Genomic DNA, 24,931 nt, shown 5'->3' on the forward strand with positions numbered 1-24,931 from the left:
GTTCATGGTTTTCTGTCATGTTTTTTACTTTGCGGATCAGGGCTTTCTTGTTTTAACATATCCGCTATCAGTTTATTTATCTTGAAAATGAGCGTTTTATCATGAAATATACGCTATCGTAGAGGGGTCGCAGGGTAACAGCAGATTCAAGAGCAAATGAAGGTTTCAGAAGCTTAGCAGTGAATTTAATAAGCATCATATGACGAAATTTTTCTGAATCCCGAGATACCGTGAGTCATACTAACACAGGAAAACTTCAAATATCGAGGTAAAGATAGTTGACTTTATCTGGTCTTCTCGTATAGTTGTAGCTATGAACTTTTTTGTCAGCCATGTCTCTCTGCCTCCTGATAGTGGCAAATTCTTAAAACTACCTGGAGAAACTGAGTTGGAAACAAAGCTTTTAATTGGACATTATTCACTCCTTAAAGGATTTCATTTTCTTTCCATGGCCCCATACAAACATCGACACCACACTTAGTGATAAACGGCTTTAAACCATTAATTCCATTTGTGTCTAAAAAAATTACCTCTTGAAAAAAGCCCGCAAAGATCTAAGACCATAAATACATCAATGATGTTGCTAATAAGTCGTTTTAGGGAATGGAAAATCTCCCCGTTTTTATTCGTGATGTTTTAGTCGTTAAAATGACTACATTACACATAAAAACTGTTTCTGTCGATCATTAATATCAACCAGACAGATTTATGCCTGATATATATATTTTTTTGTTTGAAATCTTCTGAAGTAAACAGGAATTTTAGAATTGTAATTTCCATCTGAATTTTCATTACGGCGTTTCATTTATTTTACCGCCACATCTTTTAGCAGTTCTCTAAAATCCTTTGTCTGGAACAAAGAGGTGTGATTTAACTATCTGTGGTCGTGTTTGTGTTAAGATAATTGGATAGAAATATTAAATTAAACGCAACGCATATTTAAAGTTATAAAACGTATTTGCAGCTGGCGTCTTCCAGTCACAAAAAACTGACGGTTTGCTTTCAATATCGTCTCGGATGTAACATCTGAAAATTCACCGATTTCCCTTTCTTTCCAAGGTAATTTCAGTGAATCTTACCTTTATGGTTAACCATAATATTTTATGTATTGCAACGCGTAGAATGTATATTATAGCAGCATGTATATATTTTCTTCACGGGCAGTTCCGTCTTGATACGAACAGTAAATCGTTACAAAAGAGTAATCAAAGCTGTTTTAAATCAGTTTTCATATTCGTTCGTGGTATGCATTTTGCTTGATTTTCCTCACTTCAAGGGCTAAATTTTTTAGTGGGAAGATGTGCGGAGAAGAAGTTAATTTGAAGACTTTGATTTTGGTTTTAAAACGCTTCCTGCGCTTCTTGAAATTCCATTTTTATCAAAAAGCAATGCCGAAGATAAATAAAATTTGAAACTGGATATTACCACTTTTCTGCTCACGCGATTTCAACCGGATGAACAGAAAAAGCATGTCGATTTTTCTCGTACTTGCCGAAGAAGTTGTGTCCATAGGAACCGAAACTTGTTTATACCGGTTGTATAATTGTGCGCCCTTATAAAGAATAATATTCTAAAACTGTCAGAACTCATTTTGCACTCGCATTGAAGAGAAGCTTAGCGAAAATGATTATAATTCTAAGTGGGTTATTTTTCAGGCCTTTCACCGCAGCCTGTTTATGTCTTATTTTTCTAATGACTGTGTGTATTAAATGTGAAGGTTAATCTGATTACGTGCACTAATATTAGAAGCGACTAAGGACAATACATTTTATAAACAATTGATTATGACTGATAGGAACAGCCAGCATTGAATACATATTATAGTATATCGTACCTGAGTGACAACACACGGAGGCCAACACGTCATGTCATTTACAAGACGTGATCTGTTTCAAATTTACCAGACGTTAGCTCATTTTTGAGTGTGTTATTTATATACAGGACAAAGCGGAATAAAGTCAAATTGTATCGCACGTGAAAAACAAAACTGAGATAGAAGTGCTTTGTAAAGTTTCATTTTCAATATTTGGTCGGTTACTAGGAGACTAGGAGGTGCAGCCCTGAAATTCGAAAAAAAAATTTATATCGATAAATATTGGACAATGTTTATCTCGCTTTCGTTGAATAATTGTAGGATATTTTACTATGGAAATACATCCTGATAATCAGCTAGTGAAAACCAAAAATTTTCAAAAATATCCAGTAGTTCAACGGGGTAGTTTTGCCTTCATGCCCTCTTCAGAGTGAATTTTCAGAGTAATTTTCGATTGAGTCTCAAAAGTTATTAGGATTGCTTTAGTTTCACCTCTCTACGCTTTGTGATTAATTCAGAAAACTCGTGCAAAATTTTCAACTAAAACGAACCACCCGTTGGTTACTTCCGTTTCCCCGCGTCCGACTCAGTTTGCTTCTCATTGGCTGTTTTGATGACTCTGGTTTTGGTCATGTGACTCATAGTCGAGAAGATCTTTGTTAACGAGCTGTAAACAATTTATTTGAAAGAGTGAAATGTCATGAATGAAAATATCGAATTCACTTGGAAATGCGCTATGAACACGCAACGATTTAATGGACAAATGCATGTCACATTATTAATTCATTCTTGGAATGATGCGCTGTTAGAAGCAATTATCTTTGCAGTAAAAAGGTGTTAAAAGTAAATAGACAAATTTCGAAGGGTCGCGTTGCAATTTAAGGCTCATTTTGCAGGTGCCATGAAAATGTAGGTGAATATATCAACCTGTTGAAAATGTTTTAATTTTTCGTGCACATCTCAGTTCAGGAAAAATATATATATATATATATATATATGGAGGTAATGTATGCTTAAATGTTTTGTGAAACTCGTAACATTTGTTGAAAATTACATTCTTAAATTAGCATTGGCCTCAAGCAATTAACAATATGTTTTAAAATCTCTGCGGTGTGTTATTGTAAACACGACTCTTCTAATTCAGGAACCAGAATCATAGAATACTTTGGTAAGATTTTAGTGATTTTCCATTAGAACAGATAGAATGGTATCATATTAAACGCACTGCATACAATGAAATTCATATAGGCGAGTGAAATTAAACTCATTACAATGGCGAAGTCCAGAGACGCCAAATATTAGTCAAGAGCCCTCAGCACCATATTGAAACAGCCCCTTAGTGATGTCTCGTTTACGAAAACAATACTAAGCATATGGTCCATAAACGATTCATGGCTCCCTGTTTTTTCTGGTTGTTTCTGACGAATAGGAAACAAACGTAAGTTGTTTTAATTTATGACGCGTCCTTCATGGAAAATTGATACATTTTCCAAGCAGAAAAAAGGGTGCGAAATGATTTGAATTTATCGTGTAGTTAAGATGCACGAATGAGATAGAACCATCTGCTTTAATTGATGTTTTATTTTTCGCTGGAAGGAGGTTTAAGAATACTGTAGGTAGATGTTTGTCTTCGACTGCACGAATTGCTAAAACAAAATTCTCTTATACACAGGATTAAAAGTTAAAGATGGCAACTGAGAAAGAAGTGAATGACCTCGGCCGCTTACAGGTAGCCGAAGAAGCTGTGCGGATCGTTAGAAGATTCAATACGTTGGGGAAGGACAAGGAAGACCGGCAGAAGAAAATAATTGAGTTATGCACAGACATCGCAGACATTCTCGACGCAAAACGACGGTACATTCATTTCACACAAGCTAGTAAATGTTTTGTTGACATAGAAGATGAACTAAACATGTTAGTCGTGTTTCATTTCGGCCTCTTTGCTCTTTAAACGATAAAGTGTAAACCCTGTGGTAACAACATTTGTTATCTACAAACATGTTATGTTGTAGCTCTGCACTCCGCAAGGAGTTAGTTTATCTTCGACTAGTAAGAGAGGATTTTGTTCTTACAAATTTAAATTGCAAAACATATGCTAGGGTTCAGTTCATGATCAGCATCCTTCAAGTCGGAAGATAAAACACGGATCCACTCAAACAGGGATGATGTTCTTCAAGATTGTTTATTTAAAAACTGGTAGTCACTTAACAGAAATTCGTGCGCATGCAAACTTATATAAGTCTGAAAATCAATTCAAGAAAAAAGCTTTCCTGTCTTAAAAACGAAAGTAGAAACAAGATTGTTCACAGAAATAGCGCGCGTACACAAAAAGAAGCGGGAAAAGGAAACATGTGGCTGATTATCAAGGAAAGATGCACTTCAGTCGTTGACGCAGACGTGAAACAAGAAAAATTGTCATTTTTAATGTTGATAATCCAATGCGACGGTTTTTTTTCTTAGGTGATTATGCCTGGTTATTTAATTCATTTGCTTGCTTAGCTTTTTCTTTTAATGTTTCGTAAGAATAACTTGACCCTTTGAATAGCTTTTGTAGCCAGTAAATATTATTGATAGCTACTGCTCATTTAAATGCAAATTCTCGAGAACATTGTTTTAATTTGCACATGAAACCGAACTGTCGTTATTGCATGAACACTTGAATAGAAAAAGTCACTATTGGTGATATCTGTAAGACAAAATAATGGATTTTTTGAGTGTTTAAGACATAACAACTGTTATTTTTCTCGGGGATCAAGATTATACTTTTTCCAAGGATGTTCAAATTAAATATGCAAAACTCATATAAGTACATTCCCCCAGAAATTTCATTTTACTTTCTGTGACTACTTAACTTAGGACAATTATCTTAGCTGGAGTTTTTTCAGGCCATCTCTTAATCATTGTTTATTGTTTTTGTAAGGCACTTAGCCATTTGTAAGAAACTTGACGGTGGTCGCCGCTTCAGTAAGGGATTGTAGCTGCGCTCGTGACGTTCTTGCAGCGGTTGAAGTTACCTAGAAAAATCTATTATGGCATTTTATTAGAAATTATCTCGTCGCCTTTGGTGTCTTTATGGGGCTTCGTTTTAAGTCCTTTTTTTCTGTTTTTCGAAGTAAAAAGGAAAAACACCATAGTAATACTATGAGATGATATATTTTTCTGTAGAAATTACCGCCTGAGGGATCAGAATTTCTCTTGTTTTTGAACGAACCGAGAAAAAAAACTGCTCCTTGTGAGCGCCAGAAACACATGTTTATCCATAGTTTGAACTCGTGATCTCTCTTATTCACTGTTAAAAGTGTAAAGACGATAGAAACTAGGAGAGCCCGGTGTAGAAATTTTTACAAGGCTAAGAAAAAAAAAAAAAGAAAAAAAAAGTAAAACCATGCTCAATAGCTTATCACCTCGTGTTACCCGTTAAGCCAACAGGTGACATTGAAATGCACATGCGCACACAGGCTGTTTTCTCAATGGTCGACCAGACTATCAACGACTACAAATAAAAAACACTTTTATTCAAATGAGGGAAAGCTGCATGACATCAAACTTGAATATGTACACAGCTGAGTTGCTACAAGGTTGCCATAGAGAACTCAAGCTTTATTTATGAAGTTTGAACATCCGTTTGGCGAGGAAATTTTTAGCTCGGCATTCGATCGTTAAAGAGATCTATAATTACTAAAGGATTCGGTACAAGCCTTTAAGCTGATTTTTTAAGAACAGAGCGACGAAGAAAGGAAAAAGGAAGATACGGTAAGCTAGACTAATCGAAAATTAAGTAGTTTTTCAAGCCATAATATTGAAAGCGTATAAATTCGTTCAATTTTTAATATCTAAGTGATCTATTGCCTTGAAGGATTCTTTGGTGAGTTACATACAGACGTAGATCTTCTCGAATCTGATTCTTATTTCGCAAATCCTTCGCACGTTTTTTAAAGACTATATATTTTGGTGAGTTCTCTTTTGTAAGACTGTCGTGATGTCATCTAATCACAAGCTGATAACATGCTCTCTTACTTGAAATATTCTGCAATTACCGCTCCAACTAGATCTTATTTTATGCATAAGTAGTAAAATTGAAATGTACGACTTGCTTGGCAAACATCGCGTTGGGAAAAGCGAAATCATTTTGATACCATTACGGAAACTTATTTTGTCATTTGTCATAAAAATTAGACAAGTATTGGATTGCTTAGGTCGTTAACTTCGCATGTATTTAAATTATAAATTCGTTTGAAGGTTAGTTTGGAAGAAAATCATTCTCAAGATTTAAGAAGGAAGTTTCACCTTTTTCCCCGAGCTTTTTTTTGTTACATTAAATGAGTTTCATGATGAGTGGTGGGAGGACCATAAAGAAGACATAACCATGTCATTATGAATTCATTGTTTCCATCTTTTTGTGATGAGATGAAAAACAAAGGCGACATTGCGCTCATTAGCAAATGAGGAAAAACATTTTGCGAAAATTTTCGAGGCATAAAAATGATCGTGCGAATCAATTTTTTTTTAAAAAAATTGATAAGGAGGAACAAGAGGGTGACTAAATCTAACGAGAATATTTTTAATTGAGTTCATCGCTGCGAGGTGTTCACTGAAGAAAATCCATTTCAGCGGAAAGGACATTAGCACCTAATGTTTATTTAGGGAGTGTGTGCAAATTTTGGTTGCCCATGAAAGAAAAGCGTCACACAAGACTCGTGCCGTGTGAACGTCTTGTAGCATGAGTGATCGTTTTCAAGACAATCTCTTCCCCGGTCTTATGCATTTTTAACTCAGGAGCCTCGAGTATAATGTTTGCGCATGCGTAGCAGAGAGAAGTTTTGGGATCGAGAATTGATTCATTGATAAGGCATCTGCATCGTTTTACGAAAATGAATTGAATACATGCTCTCAATTTCTTGTAAAAGCAAAATTAATGACTTATAGTAGGGGTGAATGTTCTTAAACTACAATTTGTGGTTTTGAGGTAAAACGTACATGCAAGGGTACCATATTTCTTGTAATTCGTCAGTGTGTTCTAAAGTTATCATTGTCCCTTTCCCCTCACCCCTCCCCCGGAGCATACTCTTGATATAAACTACGGAAGTTGACTGGGTATCCCCTGGGGGTGGGGAATATAAGGTAGTTAGGGAGTTTCCCTTCATATTCTTTATCACAAAATAAATAAATTCTAAATTCATGGAGGGTCTCAATGGGGTTAACCGTTATCCGCAAAACAACCAAAAGTTTAGCCGTATGGCGTAAAATTTGGTAAATTTTAACCGTTAGTTGTAGAAATGAAAAAACTTTAAGAAAAAAATCTGTTGACGACAATGAAAAGGTATTAACAGTTAGCCGTAAATTGGCCAACATTTTAACCCTTAGCTGTAAAAGCCATCATCTCAATAAGACCCTCTGCATAATGGTCGTTTTCTTTCTCTGTGGTTTTATAGCCTGGAAGATTTAGTAGAAAAGCAACAGGCAGAACTTACCGAACTTCGGCAGCAAACAGGCTCAGCCAATACCTCCTCAACATCAGGACGAGGCTCACTGACACCTGAGGGAGCGAGTGACTCGGTGTCCCCCCCACAGGTCATTTACAGTCCCTCCTCGTCTGGGCGTTTGACTGCTTTGTGCACCACAGGCACGGACCCACTTTATGACTGGCCAGAAAGGACATCTACAGCCACCTGTAATCGGTCTACAAGTCCAATTGTGTTCCCAGACCACTCAAATATGACGTCACCGGCAATATCCCGTGAAGGTCTGACCAATCAGGTGCAAGAAGAAAAAAACAGTGACAATATTGAAGATCATGTGGTAAGTATTGAAAAGTTTGTTAAAAAAATTTGATGAACAATGAGATAAGGCATAAACTGAACAGTTTAATAATGGAATAATCTGTGAAGTACAAGAGAAAAGTCTACAAATATCAGGCTGATGCGAAAGGATTTACTCACTTTTTCTACTAAATAATATAGTAGATAATCGATTCAAAGTGTGGTGTACCCCTTTAATTGTAAGAAATGTATTTTACAGTGTGCTAACACGGCCCAATAAGCGATAGGTTTGTGACCGACCGGTGTGCACGTAGTATCTTAGTTATCAAGCGATTTGTTGTTGTTGAAGGAAAAACTTTCACGTGAGGTGGAGGGACAAGAGTATTCTGAGGACGAAAGGACAGGTCTAGATGGAGAGGAACACCCACCACAAGCAAAAGGAGACAATGACGCAGAATTAAATAAAAATGAAGAAGAACTGGAAACAAAGGAGAACGACAGGAAAACCGCTGACCAACGGTAGATTTTTTTTTTCCCCCACCCTTGCGATATACTTGCTTAATCAGTTGAACACGTTATAAGGAAACACGATCCGGTAAAGGGCTTGAAGCTGCGCGTCTGATGGGAAGGAAAGTGGGGGGGGGGGGAATGCGCTCTTACACCCTGAAGCGTTCTATTACATCAAACTCATATCGCACATATATCCATTTAAACAAATATTCGCGTGGGAAAGGTTTCACAATTTAAGAAGATTTTCCGATTAAGGAATTTAAACGTTAGCCTCGATAAAAAAAAGTGCTCTTGAAGTGTGTTCTAAGGCGCGAGGACCTTCCGTACGTACCCATACGTAAAGGGTTATCTATTGTCCTGTTATTTAGGTCTCAACCTCTCTCTCTCTCCCTCTGAGTTATTGTTCTTAAATAAGCTCTGTAATATACACTTTTAAACAGTGATTAATAGATATTTTCACAGCTGATTCATTAAGGCCTGGCTCTAGATCACAAGTACCAAATATTTGTATGAAAATCTTCAGGGATATTTAAAGATAATGATCAGAGCACTGATCATTATATTACATGCGACTCGAAAATTATCGTTTTACTACTTCCATCTTTAGCAAATCACAAGAGAAAAATGCCAATCAAAAGACTTCTCCCCAGACCTCTAAGAGGTCAGACCGACCAGAAGTAGCAAGTTCTAAGAAGCAAGAACGGAAGAGAGACTCTAGAAGACGTGAACAGTCTCCTAGGAAAAACGGAGGAGAAAAACTTGATTTTAAACCATCACGAGAGAAGACTTACAAGACACTATGGAAAACCAATCACATGAATCTTTTTGATGAGAGCCGAAGGTAAATTGTAGCTGTTATCTGTATGTAGTCACACAATCCCTACTCTAGATGTGTTAACCTGATCTCGTACCCAGACCTTTTACGGCCAAGCGGTTGTGCATGCAAGTTACAGTAACATGATGGGATCTGGGTACGAGATTAATATGCAAATTCTCCATATTCTTCTCTACACATTTCCCTAGACGCTCACAAGGAGAATTTGTTAAACAATCAAGAGCTTCTTAAGTTGGTGATCATCTCCTTTATTCTCCTGACCTCAATGTTTGATTCTGGGGTGACATTGAATGAAAAATAAAATGCTGGTCACTCTTAGGGGTTAAATGGTTAAGCGACGGCCCAAGAAGCAAATATTGCTCCTGGAAAGGATCATACAGAAGAATGAAGTTTTTTCTTCGCTCCCTCCCCATTTTTTTTCTTTTTTTTTTTTTAACTATAACAACATTTTTCTGCAATTTTTTTTCTTTTTTTAAGTTGTTCAAACTTTTCAGACTTAAATGGCTTTAAAAACGTACTGGTATCTTTGTTGTCTATAGTGCTCAAGAACGAAAGAACAATGCCAAGAACAGAACAAAGGACAAGATTTCTGTCGGGTGCGTTTTCATTGCTATCACCAGATGATCAGAAATTTAGTTGTCAAACTCTACTGATAAACGTAATATCTCTAAAAAACCTTTTGTATATGAAGCTATTTTTCTGTATCCAATTCCAGTGGTAAAACAAGAAGTATACAGCACAGAAGCTCATTCAGGAATGCCGCTGACAAGTACCAGAGTGAATCGTCGTCAAGTAGTTGCGACAGTGAAGAAGATGAGGAGTTGTCAAGAAAGGTAAATCATGAAATCATAAATTCTCGTTACTGATCACTATAAATTTACTCTAAGGTTAGTTTTGAGAAGTTGGTGAAAACCACGACTATGTAATAGGAGTTTGAAAAATAAGAGTGCAGCTAAGGATTTTTACATTTTACTGCAGCAGTGTCCAAGGCTTATGATCTGTTTTAACTGACAAATTTTCTGTGTTTGGATTTGAAAGGTAAAACCTGAACTAACTACGGAGTATTGGGACATTCACAAACTAATCAAATTTTTGAAGGTAAGTTCAACTGCTACGTAAACCTTTTGATATTGAAGACATCCTTAAGTAAGAGCTGGAGAAACAATAACTATTAGAACACTGATCAAATGAGTGTCATTAAGTCGAGAACAAAGTGACAACGATGGCCAATTAGAGCAAAGAAAAAACATTATAGAGAGCCAATGATAACTCAAAGAAAGCGCGGGAAAAGGCGCGCGATCAAGTTTGAATTGGTTTTAGTCCGCTTTGATTGGTTAAAGGGATGGCGTGATTATTTTAGTTCAATCAAAGAGCTTTGGTTTTAGATTTCACGCCTGAAGGAAGTGTCATCAATTTTTCATCTAATTCCCATCACAATCAGCTTCCATTCAATTCATTATCACTCGCTTCTGATAGATTCGTGTCGTTTAGGAGTATTTAATCCTACAAAATAGAATCATTTTTGGTTTAAACCCAAATAAAACATACGTGTTATTTTAAGCTCGGGAACCCAACAGCTACAGTGATAGCGCTATGCGCCCTTCGCGATCTTAGCCTGGAACAGGAATCAAGTCAGTTGGCCATTCTGGATCTCGGTGGAATCACTATCCTCCTTAACATTCTAAAAACAGATTACTGGCGCTGTGTGGTATGATTTGTACATTTTGTGTCCTACCTAACTTGTATCCTTAAGGGGTAAATCGAAAATTAGATCAAGGGTGATGAATTCTTGAAATGGGGACTGGGAATTGTTTCTTTCATTTTGGATTTATTAACACATTAGTTTAAAGGAAAAGGGGAAAGCCTTGCTTTAGCAGCTCCATACGCCCCAAAAGTAAGTAGAACTGCAAAAGTTCCTAACCATTTTGAACGGTTAGAGAAAGCTGGAGGAGAAACGTTAGATATGTGGGTGCCCAGACACTTCATAGTTTCACATACGTAATAAAAATTTGGTGCTTCTTCCTCGCAATATTCAGACAGAATAACTCGTATCACGAAGTAGCCAGTTAACCGACACTGACTTGTGCAGCAAAAAGGCGTCAACTTGAGCTGAATACATAGGAAAAATATGCATAGAAGGAAAAATAATTGAAATACTTTAATTTGGAGGACGGATCCAATCCTAACAAAAAATCACGTAGGTGCTGAAGTGTCAATAATACAAGCATGTCGGTGATTTTGTCTTTTAGGTTGGTTCTCTCAAAATACTAAGAGTGATAACGAATACTAAGAGGATAAATACTGAGATTTGTCGTCTGGGAGGTAAAATATTGTGACTATCTGCCCAAAACTATGCGCATGAAATGTAAGAAATATTTAGAAAAGATTAATTATTACACGATACTTTAGTGTAGACGTAAGAAAAGGTTATTTCAGGGACCGTTCATTAATAATCGCCATTGGGTGTGCGATATCTTGCTTTCCTAAAATAGCTCTGCTGTGGGTACCCGAAAGGCTTTTGACCAATGAGAGGGTGCGTAGTATCTCGGTTATTTTGTTAAGTGGTAAAAATGTTTTTAATCGAATGAAGGTGTGACTGAGCTGTTATTATCATAATAACAAGAGTAAGGATAGAGAATTTGACACAAAATCGACCCATTCCGCTCTTAATCGGGTCTGCTACGAAGACTGCTTATGAGTTAGTTTACTTTGAAAAGCAATGCTTATGTCTTTTCTTAGTTAATACTAATTAGTACTAGATGTGATTAAATACCAACACGACTTAAAGATCAAAAAACCCCTGCGAAGCGCTAGAAACAAGGTTGAACTCACAACAGAGCTTAAGCGTTTACAACAACTTACTTTTTCCTTGAGAAATTCACAGTTACTCGAAGAGTTTCCCGTCAAATACTCCCCAGACTTTCCCTTCAGCTAAACTAGCGAAGGTAGCTTTGCGTTTGTTCCAACGAAAACTCGAACTACCGATTGTTCGTAGGGGGTTCCCATTCTCATGCTACACAAGATATGGTAATTTCAAATACTTATTTTGTACAAGACGACCACGAAATGTATAAACTTCCAAATTCACGTGCTGAGCTTTTGTTTTACTAATTAAGGTTTTTCTCGTTGGAACGTTCTTGTTGAAGTCATCGTTGATATATCAATGACGCCTGGGATAATTGCAAATCAACACTTTATACCAGTTTCTTACATCGGTCTCTTCACTTTCCCGCGCTCAACTCGGTTCACAACTGGTTACATACAGTTTTCCGGCGCTTCCAGCTGGTGGGTGGCTTGATTTCCCGCGATTCGTACCGGTCGCATGATTTCCCGCGCTCTGAAATCTTCAAATGCGTACCCGGGCTTTGAGTTCTCATGGGTTTGTTACCCTGTTTTCCCGCCAAAAAGACCTGGCTTTGTCTTTTATTTCTGTAATGGCGTGGATAAAATGATTAGATAGTTTTTCTTAACATGTAGCGAGGTGTAAACCTCAAGCGGAGGAATTATCTCAATAGAAGGATTTTTTTTTATGATATGCGTTTCATAGCATTTCTTTTCTGTTCTTTTCAGGCATTCAGCAGCTTATCGATTGCCTTCGACAAGACTCGAAAGAGATCCAGTCCCTCGCTGCTGAAACTCTTAGTCACGTGGTTACATTCCGATTGGCTTACAGAGCTATTCGGCGTGGCAGAGGGATAAAACATTTGGTGAGAGATGTTTTTCTGTACAATTTCAACATCAAAGGATCCAGCATATGTTTAAAAGTGTTAGAGATTGGAACCTCTCCTAGAGGAGGGACCTTAAATCAACGACATTCGAAGTTGAGTTCTTTCTGATTGAATTAAGTAAAACCATAGTAAAACCAAAACTGAAGTAATCAGTGGGGGGAGGGGGGGGGGGGGGAACAGAGGAGTCAGAGTCTCCCGCTTCCCGTACCACGTTCTCCCGCCTCTTTTGAATTGTGCCAAAACTTAACATTCCCGCTCTCTGTTCTCCCGGGCTTCCGCGCCCTGTTCCCCTCCACAACGGCCAATCAGAAGAAGGGAAAGTACCACTAAGAGACAACGAGAACTCGAAGTATAACCCAACAAACTGCCTCGCGGGCGACAACAAACGCGGCTATTAAGTGTTCTGATTGTTAAAATCTCTGTCGTCGTCTTTCATTTGACGAAAATTTAATAAAAAAATAGTCATGAAAAGTTTATTTAAAAGCTTTTCTGTGGTCATGCCTGTTTCAGGTGAACATGATTCAACCAGAAAACAGGAAACGCACTAGGCTCCCATCGAAAGTAGACAGCAACTTCGGGCTTACCCACAATGCATGCATGGCTTTGTGGAGCTGCAGCAGAAGCCCTAAAAATATTCAAGCCATCCGTTTGGCCGGTGCCGTGCCCATCCTCGCCTCCCTATTGGTCAGCGGGACGGATGATGTCATTTTACCCACCATGGGAATTCTTATGGAATGTGCTAGCGAGGTACGAAATAAAGGATGGGTAACAATGTAATGTTGCAATTGGTTCAGTTACTTGGCATGGGGAAAATGTCTCGAGCTTCCAGCTATTGAGACAAGTAAGGACATTTGCAGGAGACCTGGTGACCTGTCAGTGAGTGTTTTGGCCTTCAGAGTAGAGGTCTGGGTTCGAGACCGATTGGAGTCGCTATACTTTGTTCTTTAACGAAGCACTTTACTCTCTTGGGAGTATTCGTGAAAACTACAAATTTTTACCAGTGAAAATTCTGGGGGTTAAATACGACGAACTAGCGTTCAATTCAGCATGTGTGCAAGCAACTAATCTGTAGTTATGCATATCGTTGAAAGGATTTTTAAACAGTCTAGCGTCGGTTTAAGGGGGCCGCAATGACATACTATGGGTCGAAATAAACGTGGCAAGCATGACGACTTTCCTGCCGCTGATAAATGACTTATTTATGACCCTTTTGATGTCATCACAGAGTTACTGCAGCGTTAAGGATTTTCTTTGATCTTCTTCAGCCCACTTTTCGTGATGGTATCCGCAGGGAGGGGATGGTGGAGGCGATTGTTAAGCACCTGAAAAAGGGCGACACAGCTTTGCAGACTCTATGTGCCAATGCTTTGTTCAAGGTTTGTCAAATCAGTATTTTTCTTTGATAAATCTAGTGTTCTAGAGACGGATAAGGATACGAAAGTTAGCCAATTAATGACCAATCAGCCTCGTCAAACCATCATGAACTAACCAACCATTGCTTTCCGACTCCGACAAATGACTTCTGCTTAGGTTGTCAAAACTTGAGTCACCAATAGTTTTTTCTCTACACCTTAAAGCAAGACGATTATACTACACAAGCTGCTGAAACTTTTGGACTCAGTCTAATGTCAAAACATGATTTTCCTTTAACTTTCCCATTTTATAGTGCGCCGAAGATGATTCCACTCGCGAACTGATTTTCCGCTTTGGTGGCCTGGAACTGCTCGTCCAAATAACGATGGGATCCAGGTCCTCTGAGAACACGCAACTCCTTGCGGCCACGGTCGGCGCCCTTTGGAAGTGTGCATTGAACAAAAACAACGTCAGAAGGTAAAGGAAGACACAGAAAGAGGAATTCATTTTTGCAATGGACAGGAAACGAACCGAAGTGCAAACAAAAAATCTCAGTCCTCTTATGTGAGGAATCGAACTCCAGTCAATTCCAATTTCGTAGCAGGCTGCTCTGCCATTTGAGCTGCCATAAGCATCCGATCGTTGCATGTGGAATTTTTTTACTGTGTATTTCCAAGTTTATTTTCAAAGTATCAATTATTGAGCCCTCTTAAGCTTTTATTTTACTCGGAGCGCATAACCAGAATAACTGAAAAAAAATTCCCAAATAAAAAACAGTTAAAGGTCACGTTACGCTTTTATTAAAAGAACTGACATCAAATTCCCCTCAGTAAGAGGTGTTTTCTTTTGATACTATTAATTTTTTTCGATCTCAGGCTTGAGCAATTTGGTGCAGTCAAAGCTTTGATCCTATTGTTGAAGACTCCAGAGCAAACTAACGAGGTACAAAATATTGTGATAGTTGAAAAGTCATATTATTGAATATCACTGCATCAAAATTGTGATTTATTTATTTTTACAAGAGCCAATCACAACAGAGGAAAATATCATACAGCTACTGATTGGTTGAGAGAATGACGCGAAATTTTAGTGACCAATCATGGAGCGGAGTAACTCATATAAACAGTGCACCAATGCTTGGTAGGATTCCTTTTTTCGTTCACTTGTAAAGAACTCTGACACCTCTTTTTAACTCACCAGGTCTTGGCTAATACTATGGGTGCTATGCACGAGTTTGCGCACAGTAAACGGACAGTTCTGACACTCAAAGAGGATAAAGTCATCCCAGTTGTTGTGCGAGCGCTGAGCATCACGGAACGTGCCGTACAAATTAACGCTACCAGGCTCCTCGCGATTTGTGCTAAAGAGGAATCCTGTAGAAGGTTTGTAAGTTATTGTTGCTGTTGTTAAAAGCCGTGTTACCTCAATTTTCATTCCAGTTTCATGTAGTCATTTTTGGTTTCTCTTGACTAATATATTTTGTAACTTTGTTGCAGTACAATTCTTCAAACAGACGGATTACGGCTTCTTTGGTCCTTATTGAAGTTTCCCGACTCAGACGTAATTGGTTGAGTTTTACTGTTTAGAATCTAAAAATAAAGACCGTTAATAAGCTACGGACCTACCTGCCGATTGCCATCTTTTTTATCTTTGCAAATCAATCGATTTACTCCCAGAGCTTTCTCGCACAACGTATCTTCTTTTAATTTCACACAGTAACCGACAATAACAGTATCTATGCGATGTTTGCATGCAACATCAATATCCGTATTCTTTGTTCTCTTCTCTAGACATTCCTATAATACTGACAAAGAGGATTTGTTTTCCCAGGTTGTAGCAGCTGCGGCAGAGGCGATCAGTGAGTGTGTTGTGAAAAAAGAGGTTAGACAGAGTCGTTTATTAATAGTTAGCTTGAGAGTCCATCGTGATGAGGAATTTTTCTCTGATATTCCACGTTCTGTAATTGGTTTGTTTTGTCCATACTCAACCAATCAAATGCAACCTGAATTCAATATGAATTGTTCATACCAGGTTTTTCTCGCGAGAGCTTGTTCAATAATTTCCCTCGATTCAATGGGCTCAAAGTTCTTTACTTTTCACCCGCGATTGAGAATTGAAATTTGATAAAATTCAATACTGCTGAAATTTCACTCCCAAACACTGCAGCTACCTCTAAAACCCATGGAAACAGAATTGTAGGAAAATTGTTTTTTGGAGTCAGCGGCATTTTTTTCATGGCCCAACGCATGAATTACGAAACAATATGTCTCCTCAATGGTTAACATGTCCTTATCTGTCCTCTAGGAGTCAGCAGAAATGGTGCGCTCATTCGTCGGAGGTCTAGAACTCATTACCAGTCTACTGAGATCCGACGATAAGGAGGTAATTGATCGGTATTCATTTTAAAATACACTCGGACCCTAGGATTAATTTTTCTGCCAGGAACTCGCTAAGATAGTCCCAACCAGGGCTAAATCTTGTTAAAAATTCACTCTAACCTAAGATATTTTTAATCAGTCTTTTTTGGAAAAGTAAAAGTATTTTTCCTCCCTCAGGTGCTAATAAGTGTAAACAAAGCAATAATCAGCATTGGCAGAGATCGAGAGAACTTGTCCATCCTGACAGATTACGAAGTGGTACCTCTTCTCGTATCACTGGTGTACACGGTCAGTATATAAAGGTTTAGCCGTCAATAGACTGCGGATTCCGCTTTTTTTCGTGTCTTCCTTTGACAATAAATTCTGCATAAAAATCGCACGAGAGCTGCCCCTTTGACAAAGCAAAGAGGGTTTGGTCTAGGAAGAGAGGGTCTACCCATCCTTAGCCGTTTTCTTACTCTGCGCTGAGGAGAAAGGTGTCAATGAAAACTAGCCATTTAAATAGCGGCGCATAATCTTCGACCGAATTACTTGACGAAGACTGCAGTATAGCAATCGATCATGACCCTTAATTATCGCTGGAATAATTTTTAGGATCCTTACCTTTCAGAAAGACGAAGAGTTAAAGCAATGGGTGGCAGAGGCGATAGCAACGTAAGTGGTAACAAACAAAGCACAGAGTGACATTCTTGGTCACACAACACCGAGACGGAAAGTGTGACAAGCGTGACAAACGTGACAAGCGATGAGACTGCGACATTTTCAATCAGTCACCAACCGAAAGGCATCATTGGTAAAAGTAGGGTTGATAAGTAGTCTTGTTTGGCACTCTTTCAGTTGCAGTGGATTGGACAAGAATGTGAAGTCCTTCTCATCAGCGGTCGTTCCTCTGGCTGACAGCCTCAAACGATCCTCTGACGTAGCGGTAAAGCGAGCGATCGCTTGCGCGCTGGAAAGACTGTCACGTGACCCGTATAACTGTTTTATTATTCATCAACATGACGCACTGAAGGTAAAGCAAATTTTTGTATTTTACAGGGTTTGTCACTGTTCAACCAATAGTATGGCATTTTCACGTCTCTAACACCTTAATTAACGTTGCAGTCTAATTTCGCATTTCATGCGACGTAAAAAAAGGAAACTTTAGACCACGTTACAGCATACAAGTCTCTCATTGTTCAATTAAGTGTTATCAATTGAGTTGAAAACGTATATTGGCCACTGTTAAGAGTTTAGAGGCTGACGTTTCGAGCGTTAGTCCTTTGTCATGTATCGCTCTGACGAAGGGCTAACGCTCGAAAGGTTTACGTTTTCAACTCAGTTGATAACACTAAATTACCCTGTTATACTCTCCCACTGACGCAGCACCACAGTTTCTTTAGGAACTTACTCCCTTTATCTCATTGGTAAATGCCCGATCAGGAATTTTCACGGTTAATTAACAATTCCTCGTATTCAACTCAGGAACGTTCTTCAGGCCTGTGTGTTTCATAGTACTTTATGTAGAACATCATTGTACACGTGCTTAATTCTAAAATAATCCTTTCTCCTTATGTGATCCCATCAGACTTTACTGGCACTGACGGGCTCAGAAGATGAAAGAGTCCAGGAGGCAGCGGCTGGCTGTATAAAGAACATGCGTATCAATACCATGAACATGCTTGCAAGATGAAACCACAGAACAAAATCAACGTTTATTATACCTTTATTTATACCTCGTACTTGCTTATTACAATGCAAAGCTGATAAGAATTAAAACATTTCGGGAGAATATTTATAGAAAATTCCTACAATCATTGATCTCCTTAAAAAACATTACAATTTGCAGTTGATAACTAAATCCGTTTTAACTCCCTCAAAATTCGTTCACTTTTGAATTCACATACTGCATCCTTTTCCATTTACAAATAAGTTATTACCTTATCTAAGAAATGCCGCTTTGTACAATAAACAAAGCAATTCCGCTTTCTCAGACCGAGAAAAAAATTCATAACAAACATTTGAATGAATATCCGCCAATACCTATATAACTGATAAAATCCCGAAAAATAAATCTGCTTATAAAAATTTGTTCGTTCTGTAAGTTAGCCTGCTAACAATCCCAAATGTATCCACAACATCATTTTGTCAATATCAACAATTTTTCTATTTAAATCAGCTTATTAAATTATAGCTGTAAATGGTTTGAATCCGGTGGTAACAAGTAATAGTGTAGTTTGATCGTCCGGGTGTAATTAACGTAATGTAATTAACGTTGTAATGTAATTAAGATTACAAACGAACCGAACAGAACGACCTAACTTCACTAACGGATCCAAACCGACCAATCACGACTGACCTACGCCACTTGGGTCTTACAGCCAATAATATCACGGCAAAACTGACCAATCAGTTTACACAAGCCGGACTAAGTACATTCGACTGACAACAACCTTTCACTTGACTCTGACGACGACTTCCGCTCAGGTTGTCGAAACGTCAGTCACCATTACCGACAACAGTCCTTCTCAGGACTACACTCACCCGGACGATCAAACTATACTATTACATATAAATTAGAGCTATTTGACTTATTTACCCCGCTGAAATGTGAAAACCACAATAAATATTTCCTTCCTCTAGCTTACTAAGGCCGACCCTGAAAGTAGTAAAATGGCTTCATACCTTCAAAATCGCAACTAGATGGTACTGTATAATTTATGGTAAAATTACAGAGGCTCAGTGGCCTTAAGACTACTCGTTTTAAAATTTGTTACACACATCCTAAGCTGTTGACTCCTTTAGTGTAACAGCAATATCTAAGGAAGAGTCTCCCTCGCTGTCAATTGGCTGGCTGCAAAGCTGAGCATGTTTCCAAGCCAACTTGCCTCTTCCTCCGCTGAGGACAGCTGTCAGTTTGAGAGTCTTGCAGCCTCTGAGGGATGAAGTTGTGTGTGATTTGTGACCTAGAAATCATAATAAACAAACAAAAGCAAACTTAATGGAACATACTAAGTCGCTAAAAAGGCATTTGAATATTTTTCAATTTGCTCAAGAACATAAAAAAAATTTCGGGAGCTCTGCAACTGAGGTATCGTTTATTAGACTTTTCAGATCAGTAAAATTTGATGAGCTGATTGCAATTTACAGGGGGAAACTAAACTCACTCATGAGGTATGGGCACCTTACGCTAAAATTATGGATGTTCATAAGAAGCTATTTCATTGGCATGATAACTTTCCACGTCAAAAAAGATCACAACCTGTTGAATCATTATTGCATACTTTTAGATACCATTTCCAAGGAAATGATGGAAACATTTGGTGTTCTCAAAAGACAACTCCAATTGAATATTTTGCATTAATAATTTAGCAGTGAGTCAAATAATTATTAATTTCAACAAACTTAATGATTAACATTTCCACAAGGTGTAAGTTCACAGAATTCTGCATTTGACATAGCTCAAGAATATATTAAGAAACAGCTGTGACATACAAGACAAAATAAACATTCCAACCATACATGTATCTCAGGTGCTCATGGTTTTCCGAGTTTGACAGTAAATAACACATACCACGCTGACTGCTGAAGCTCAGATTCTCTACGACGTCATCATCTCCCTCTAGTTTCCAGTCTACCTTTCCACTTTCCATTGTCACACAATGAGTTATTATGGTGATAGTGTCGATCACCAAACCAGAGGTAGAGAAATCCATTGCCCATGAAACCAAACCAGTTGGCGAAGAAGGAAGACGAGAGAGGAAGGCCTGTAAAAAAAAAAAATACGAAAACATTTCCCTCACCTCTTCATGCACTTGCTTGGTAATTATGAGAAATAAATAAGCAAATAATATAAATTTTAATTCACTAAAATTCTTTTCCTACAATATAGTATAAACTTGATTAAATTAAAATCTGTCATAGGTCTCAGTTCACATAATTATTTCATTCTAATGATTACATTCAATCGATTATAATCTGCTCCTTCCTAATCCTATCCTTAACTACTTCCAAGTTCAACCTAGCTCTAGGGAAATATCATGGAAAATCTAATTTGAAGATAAACCCTGGAAAAGATTCTTTTCACAGATCATACAAAAATATAAAAAAAATGAGATCTTGGGTACAATGTCTTATATCCACATTAACAAATGTTGAGTAAGATCTTGATCAAAGTTTTGTCATATGGACTGAAAAGGTTCTAAAGCTTATTCCTAACAAGGAGACTTTGTTTAACAAACAAGAGCTTCTTAACTTGGTGATCACTTCCTTTATTCTTGGTTCTTAGACATTTGATTCAGGGGTGACATTGCAACGAGAAATAAGATACTAATCACTTACATTAGTCTACTTACATTTCCTTTCCTTAACGTTGTTAGATCAGCTTCTTTCACTCCACGAGAACGAAGATAGTTGAGTACCTGCACGGATTTTTATAATAATTGCTTTAAGATAATGATAATGCTGAAAAGAGAAGATAGAGGAAGAGGAAAGGGATAGTATAAAGCAAGAAAAAGAATATAAGGGGTACAGAAGGGGTACAGAAGGGGTAAAGATAAGGGACAGAAGGGGTAAAGATGGGTTACAGAAGGGGTAAAGATGGGGTACAGAAGGGGTAAAGATGGGGTACAGAAGGGTTAAAGATGGGGTACAGAAGGGATACAGAAGGGGTACAGAAGGGATACAGAAGGGGTACAGAGGGGTACAGAGGGGGCACAGATGGAGATGAAAACATGGAGAAGTATTAGGGCAGGGGAAAGAGGAGGAGGAGAAGAAAAAGAGGAAAAGCTTTTGGAGCAGAAACAAATACAGGAAGAGGTAGTAAAGTAGCCAGAAGAGCAATAGGGGAAGAAGGAGGAGTGCATAAAGTAACAACATGAAGAGAAGGAGAAAGAGGAAGGGAGGAAAGAAAATAAAAAAGAAATGCGAAGAAGACAGAGGCAGAAAGAAGGGTGATGATTGACAGGAAGATAAGTAGGAGTAAAGAGAGTAAAAGGGGAGATTCTTCAAGTTAGATTCTGTCACTCTGCTTGTAAGTGGACTATAACACCTGCATTTCTCATGCAACAAAAATGATATTAAACTCACTGTTGTCCAATCATGTTCATATTTCCTGAAGACTGACTTCACAGCTGCTGCCCCAGACTTCCAACCTTGCAAGAATGTCTCCATTTTGGGTCCCCTGCGGTATTTGTCACTTGCACAACAATACTGCACCTGTAACCTTAAAATGGAAAATTCATAATTTAGATTCTCAGTCAGTTTCATGTTCTCTAAGGGTTTTACCAAAGCATGCCTGGAGATAAACAATCCTGGGTGACATTGTTCACATCAGGAAAGAAGATGATGGGTACATCATCCAGCTGACACTTATGAATGTGTCGATAAATTTTTCAGTAATTGAGGACTTAGGGAAAAAATTGAGAGTAAAAGTTGGTTCATGTATGCAGAGAAACAAATTTTTGGGAAAAAAGAAAATGCAAAGAAATACTAAGTTATTAGCTTAAGGGTGTTATTTTGATAAAACACCAAATTCTATGAACTAATGTAGAAGAGAATTTACAGAAGGAAGCAAGAAGAATTACAAAATCTTTTTTTCAGAGGTAACTAAATTAAATGCAAAGGGCCAGTTATTTACAGGAGTTCTAACCCAAACCACAGTTTTACACAATCAGTGAACTTCAGGCTTTCTCCATAGGAGGGTTGAATTAATTAACCCTTTAACTCCCAGATCAAATTTGTAATTCTCCTTACTGTCAACCATACAGTTCTTTTAATGTTAGTTCAGAGAATTTTGTATTGAATCAACTAATTATCCCCAAATTGATATTTTTCTTTATTCTCATCATTTATCTGATTGATATTGCATTGATATTGTAAGGAGAAATTCTGTCTTGGTCACTTATGGGAGTTAAAGTGGTAAATAAATGTCCTTCTACTGTAAGCTTTCAGCCTTCTTGACACTGTTCACAAAAATAAATGTACAGATAAAAGGTCCAGCTAAATCAAGGATTGAATAGGATGCAGTTTTTTTTTTAAAAAAAAGGCAAACTTTGTTTAAATAATCAGATCAAAGAGTTCAAGAAAAATTCCTTAAAATGTAAATCATGTTTATATAAGGTTAAAAGTTACCTTTTGCTGTTGACTTCTTCATCAGTGGGTGTAAATGTATAAGGCGTGTGCTGTAACGTAAAGTAAAACAAAAGACAGTTAAAAAAGAACTCTAAAGCTGTTCATAAGAGTTAAAAAGAATCAAAGACAAAAAAGCAAAGGATCTCACTCTGAACAAAAAGGTTATAATCCCATTTACAAGCAAAATAATAACAATAACAACAATGAAGGATTTCTATAGCGCCATATCCATTAGCTCATGTTGTGAGAATTAAGGAAATGATCAGCAACTAAAGTAGCTCTTGATAGTAAAACAAATTCTCCTTGTCAGCCCATTGGGAAATGTTTAGAGAACAGTATGGAGAATATGCATACTGATGTTGGGACGTGAAGGGTTGAACAGAAGCAACAGCTACAAACTGGGAAAACATTGTTCTGGTGAGATCAAAACTTGTGTTTGTGGAATGGAGCCCTATCTTTGATAAAGAAATATGTCACACAGAAAGAATAGTTTAATTTACCTTGGGTTCAAGTTGTTTCTGATAGTTTGAAAGGAACTCAGCCAATTCCAGAGCTGAACGTTCCCTGAGTGTTTCACGCCTTGCAGGGGAGAGTTTTTGTTGCTTCTATAAAAATTATAAACAGACAATATTGAAACAGTGATTATAGCCATGTTTAATATCCATGAGTCAGAAAAGTAACTATTTATTAGGTTAAAAGATATTTTTTGTAAGATAACTATCAACATCAGAAACATTTATGAAATTGAGGAATATTTTTTTTGTTTGTGTGTGTGTTAAGCTTTATTGTGATTGGTCAGTTCACATTTGACCTGTCAAAAGTACATCCATGTCTGTTTCTGAGCACTGGGCACCAACCCCTCCCCTAACCCCACCATAGTCAACTGATAACGAGTAGTTTTAATCTTGGATTAGGGAAGGGGTAAGTACACAGTTGATGAACAATTCCCTTAGTTTAATTGAAGCTTCACTCTGAGTTGACTGACAAGGCACAGGCCCTGATGGTCCAAATTTGGTAAGACATGGAAAATTTTGTGCTAGTCACAGCCTTGTAGTGATTATTCCCAGCAAGATGGTTGAAAGGAGCAACCGACCTGGTAATTTAGAAATGCTAATGCTCTTGCCAGCCATTCCTCGCTGACATGTAATCTTCGCTGCATGACTTCATTCTGTTTGGTTGAATATCTCCATGTCACATCCACAGTCTGAAGGGGGGAAAAGAATCAGAATTTGCAATTTATTGTACACTGAAAAGTAACAACAATGTGTAGAAAAGAAAACTAAAAGCTTAAAATAATGAAAACCATGACACTCCTGCAGCAAAATTAAATTCAAAACATGTAACAGTAAAAACTGCTGATTCTAAGTTGAACATTCTGTTCATCAGTTTAATTCACCTTTTAACTCTCATTGGTGATCAAGACAGAATTTCTCCTAACAATGCCGATACAAAATCAAGCAGACAAGTGATGAGAACAAAGAAAAATATCAGTTAGAGGGTTAAAACTTAGTCCAATGCTAATTCTCTGAACTAACATCATAAGAATTGTGTAACAGACAGTGAGGAGAGAGACCTCCGGAGAGAAGGGATTAAGTTACTATTACAAAAAGTGCAACATTACTAATTTCTTTTCACTGCAATAAATGCAACATATACTGGTATACCTCTTCATTAGATACTGCCACCATATAACTCAATTTCTTTCCTTCCCTCTCACGGCTAAAGTAATCTCTATCACGAGTAACCCATTTCTGCTCCTGATAAGAATAAACTTCCACCCATACATGATCTGTCCAATCAGTGACATGACGAACATCAAAACCCATGGAGCGAAGCAGCAAGGCCTGACAGTTTGCATGTTCACCACATCTGCCACGACGGGTTTCTGAGGGAAGTTAATTGTATATTACAACATGCAGGCCTTTCAAAAATGCATAATTCTTCGTCCATGACTTATCCAGTTTTCAAGTTTATATTTCTTTAGCACTGCATTGGTACTGAGTTCATGCATGTTTATCCAGTTAGGCCAAAAATCTTGGAAGCATGTCACTACTAACACTTTAATCCCTGAGAGTGACTAGCATCTAATTTCTCCTTTCAAAGTCACTCCTGAATCAAACATTAAGGTCAGGAGAATAAAGGAAATGATAATCAACTGAAGAACCTCTTGATCATTAAACAAATTCTCCTTACCAGCACCTTAGGAAATGTATAGAGAACAGTATGGAGAATTTGCTTACTGATGTTAGGGTGTAAAGGGTTAAGGAACTATATTTTTTTTAGGGATCAATGTCAGTATCTGAGCAACTGCACACTTACCCCTCACCCAATCTGACAACAATCACCTGATAACAAGGAAGGGTTAACCCTTTAACTCCCAAGATCTGATTGCTAATTCGCCCCTCTAGCTGCTACACATTTCCTTGTAAATTAGTTATGAGAAC

At 37.7% G+C, this 24,931-nt stretch overlaps 2 protein-coding genes across 8 annotated transcripts in view; one reads left to right on the forward strand and one right to left on the reverse strand.

Moving 5' to 3' along the window:
• Positions 1–19,882, forward strand: LOC113673875 (outer dynein arm-docking complex subunit 2). 6 transcript variants are annotated; one of them, XM_027190331.2, is made up of 23 exons: positions 1–268; positions 3,486–3,667; positions 7,246–7,612; positions 7,922–8,091; positions 8,690–8,923; positions 9,457–9,513; positions 9,633–9,750; positions 9,956–10,015; positions 10,479–10,625; positions 11,167–11,239; positions 12,488–12,624; positions 13,156–13,392; positions 13,911–14,021; positions 14,312–14,475; positions 14,874–14,940; positions 15,199–15,380; positions 15,495–15,558; positions 15,829–15,879; positions 16,303–16,380; positions 16,554–16,664; positions 16,987–17,030; positions 17,214–17,388; positions 17,944–18,160. In XM_027190331.2, the coding sequence occupies exons 2-23, from the start codon at positions 3,501–3,503 to the stop codon at positions 18,046–18,048; spliced, it is 2,919 nt and encodes a 972-aa protein (XP_027046132.2). In that variant the 5' UTR covers positions 1–268; positions 3,486–3,500; the 3' UTR covers positions 18,049–18,160. The 6 variants fall into 6 exon arrangements, with proteins under 6 accessions (XP_027046132.2, XP_089050823.1, XP_089050824.1 ...); XM_089194697.1 differs by lacking the exon at positions 1–268 and adding an exon at positions 952–1,059; XM_089194698.1 differs by lacking the exon at positions 1–268 and adding an exon at positions 2,705–2,722.
• Positions 18,066–24,931, reverse strand: part of LOC113673876 (peptide-N(4)-(N-acetyl-beta-glucosaminyl)asparagine amidase) — a 10,003-nt gene continuing 3,137 nt past the window's right edge. For both annotated transcript variants that reach the window (XM_027190333.2, XM_089194701.1), the window contains exons 5-12: positions 24,152–24,372; positions 23,581–23,691; positions 22,988–23,092; positions 22,488–22,537; positions 21,444–21,579; positions 20,711–20,776; positions 19,930–20,122; positions 18,066–19,321 (exon numbers count right to left, since the gene is read on the reverse strand). In XM_027190333.2, the coding sequence (XP_027046134.2) occupies positions 19,140–19,321; positions 19,930–20,122; positions 20,711–20,776; positions 21,444–21,579; positions 22,488–22,537; positions 22,988–23,092; positions 23,581–23,691; positions 24,152–24,372 (1,064 nt within the window). In that variant the 3' untranslated portion in view covers positions 18,066–19,139. The remainder of the gene's footprint in view (positions 19,322–19,929; positions 20,123–20,710; positions 20,777–21,443; positions 21,580–22,487; positions 22,538–22,987; positions 23,093–23,580; positions 23,692–24,151; positions 24,373–24,931) is intronic.

This window comes from Pocillopora damicornis, chromosome 14 (genome assembly GCF_964200805.1).
Source record: "Pocillopora damicornis chromosome 14, jaPocDami1.2, whole genome shotgun sequence".
Taxonomy (NCBI): Eukaryota; Metazoa; Cnidaria; class Anthozoa; order Scleractinia; family Pocilloporidae; genus Pocillopora; species Pocillopora damicornis.

Excerpts from the sequence above, each read along its gene's own strand:
- LOC113673875 (XM_027190331.2), top strand. The coding sequence starts at position 3,501 with ATGGCAACTGAGAAAGAAGTGAATGACCTCGGCCGCTTACAGGTAGCC. Across the intron at positions 8,092-8,689 it reads AGGAAAACCGCTGACCAACG|CAAATCACAAGAGAAAAATG; the intron begins GTAGATTTTTTT and ends TTCCATCTTTAG. Across the intron at positions 15,381-15,494 it reads AAAGAGGAATCCTGTAGAAG|TACAATTCTTCAAACAGACG; the intron begins GTTTGTAAGTTA and ends ACTTTGTTGCAG.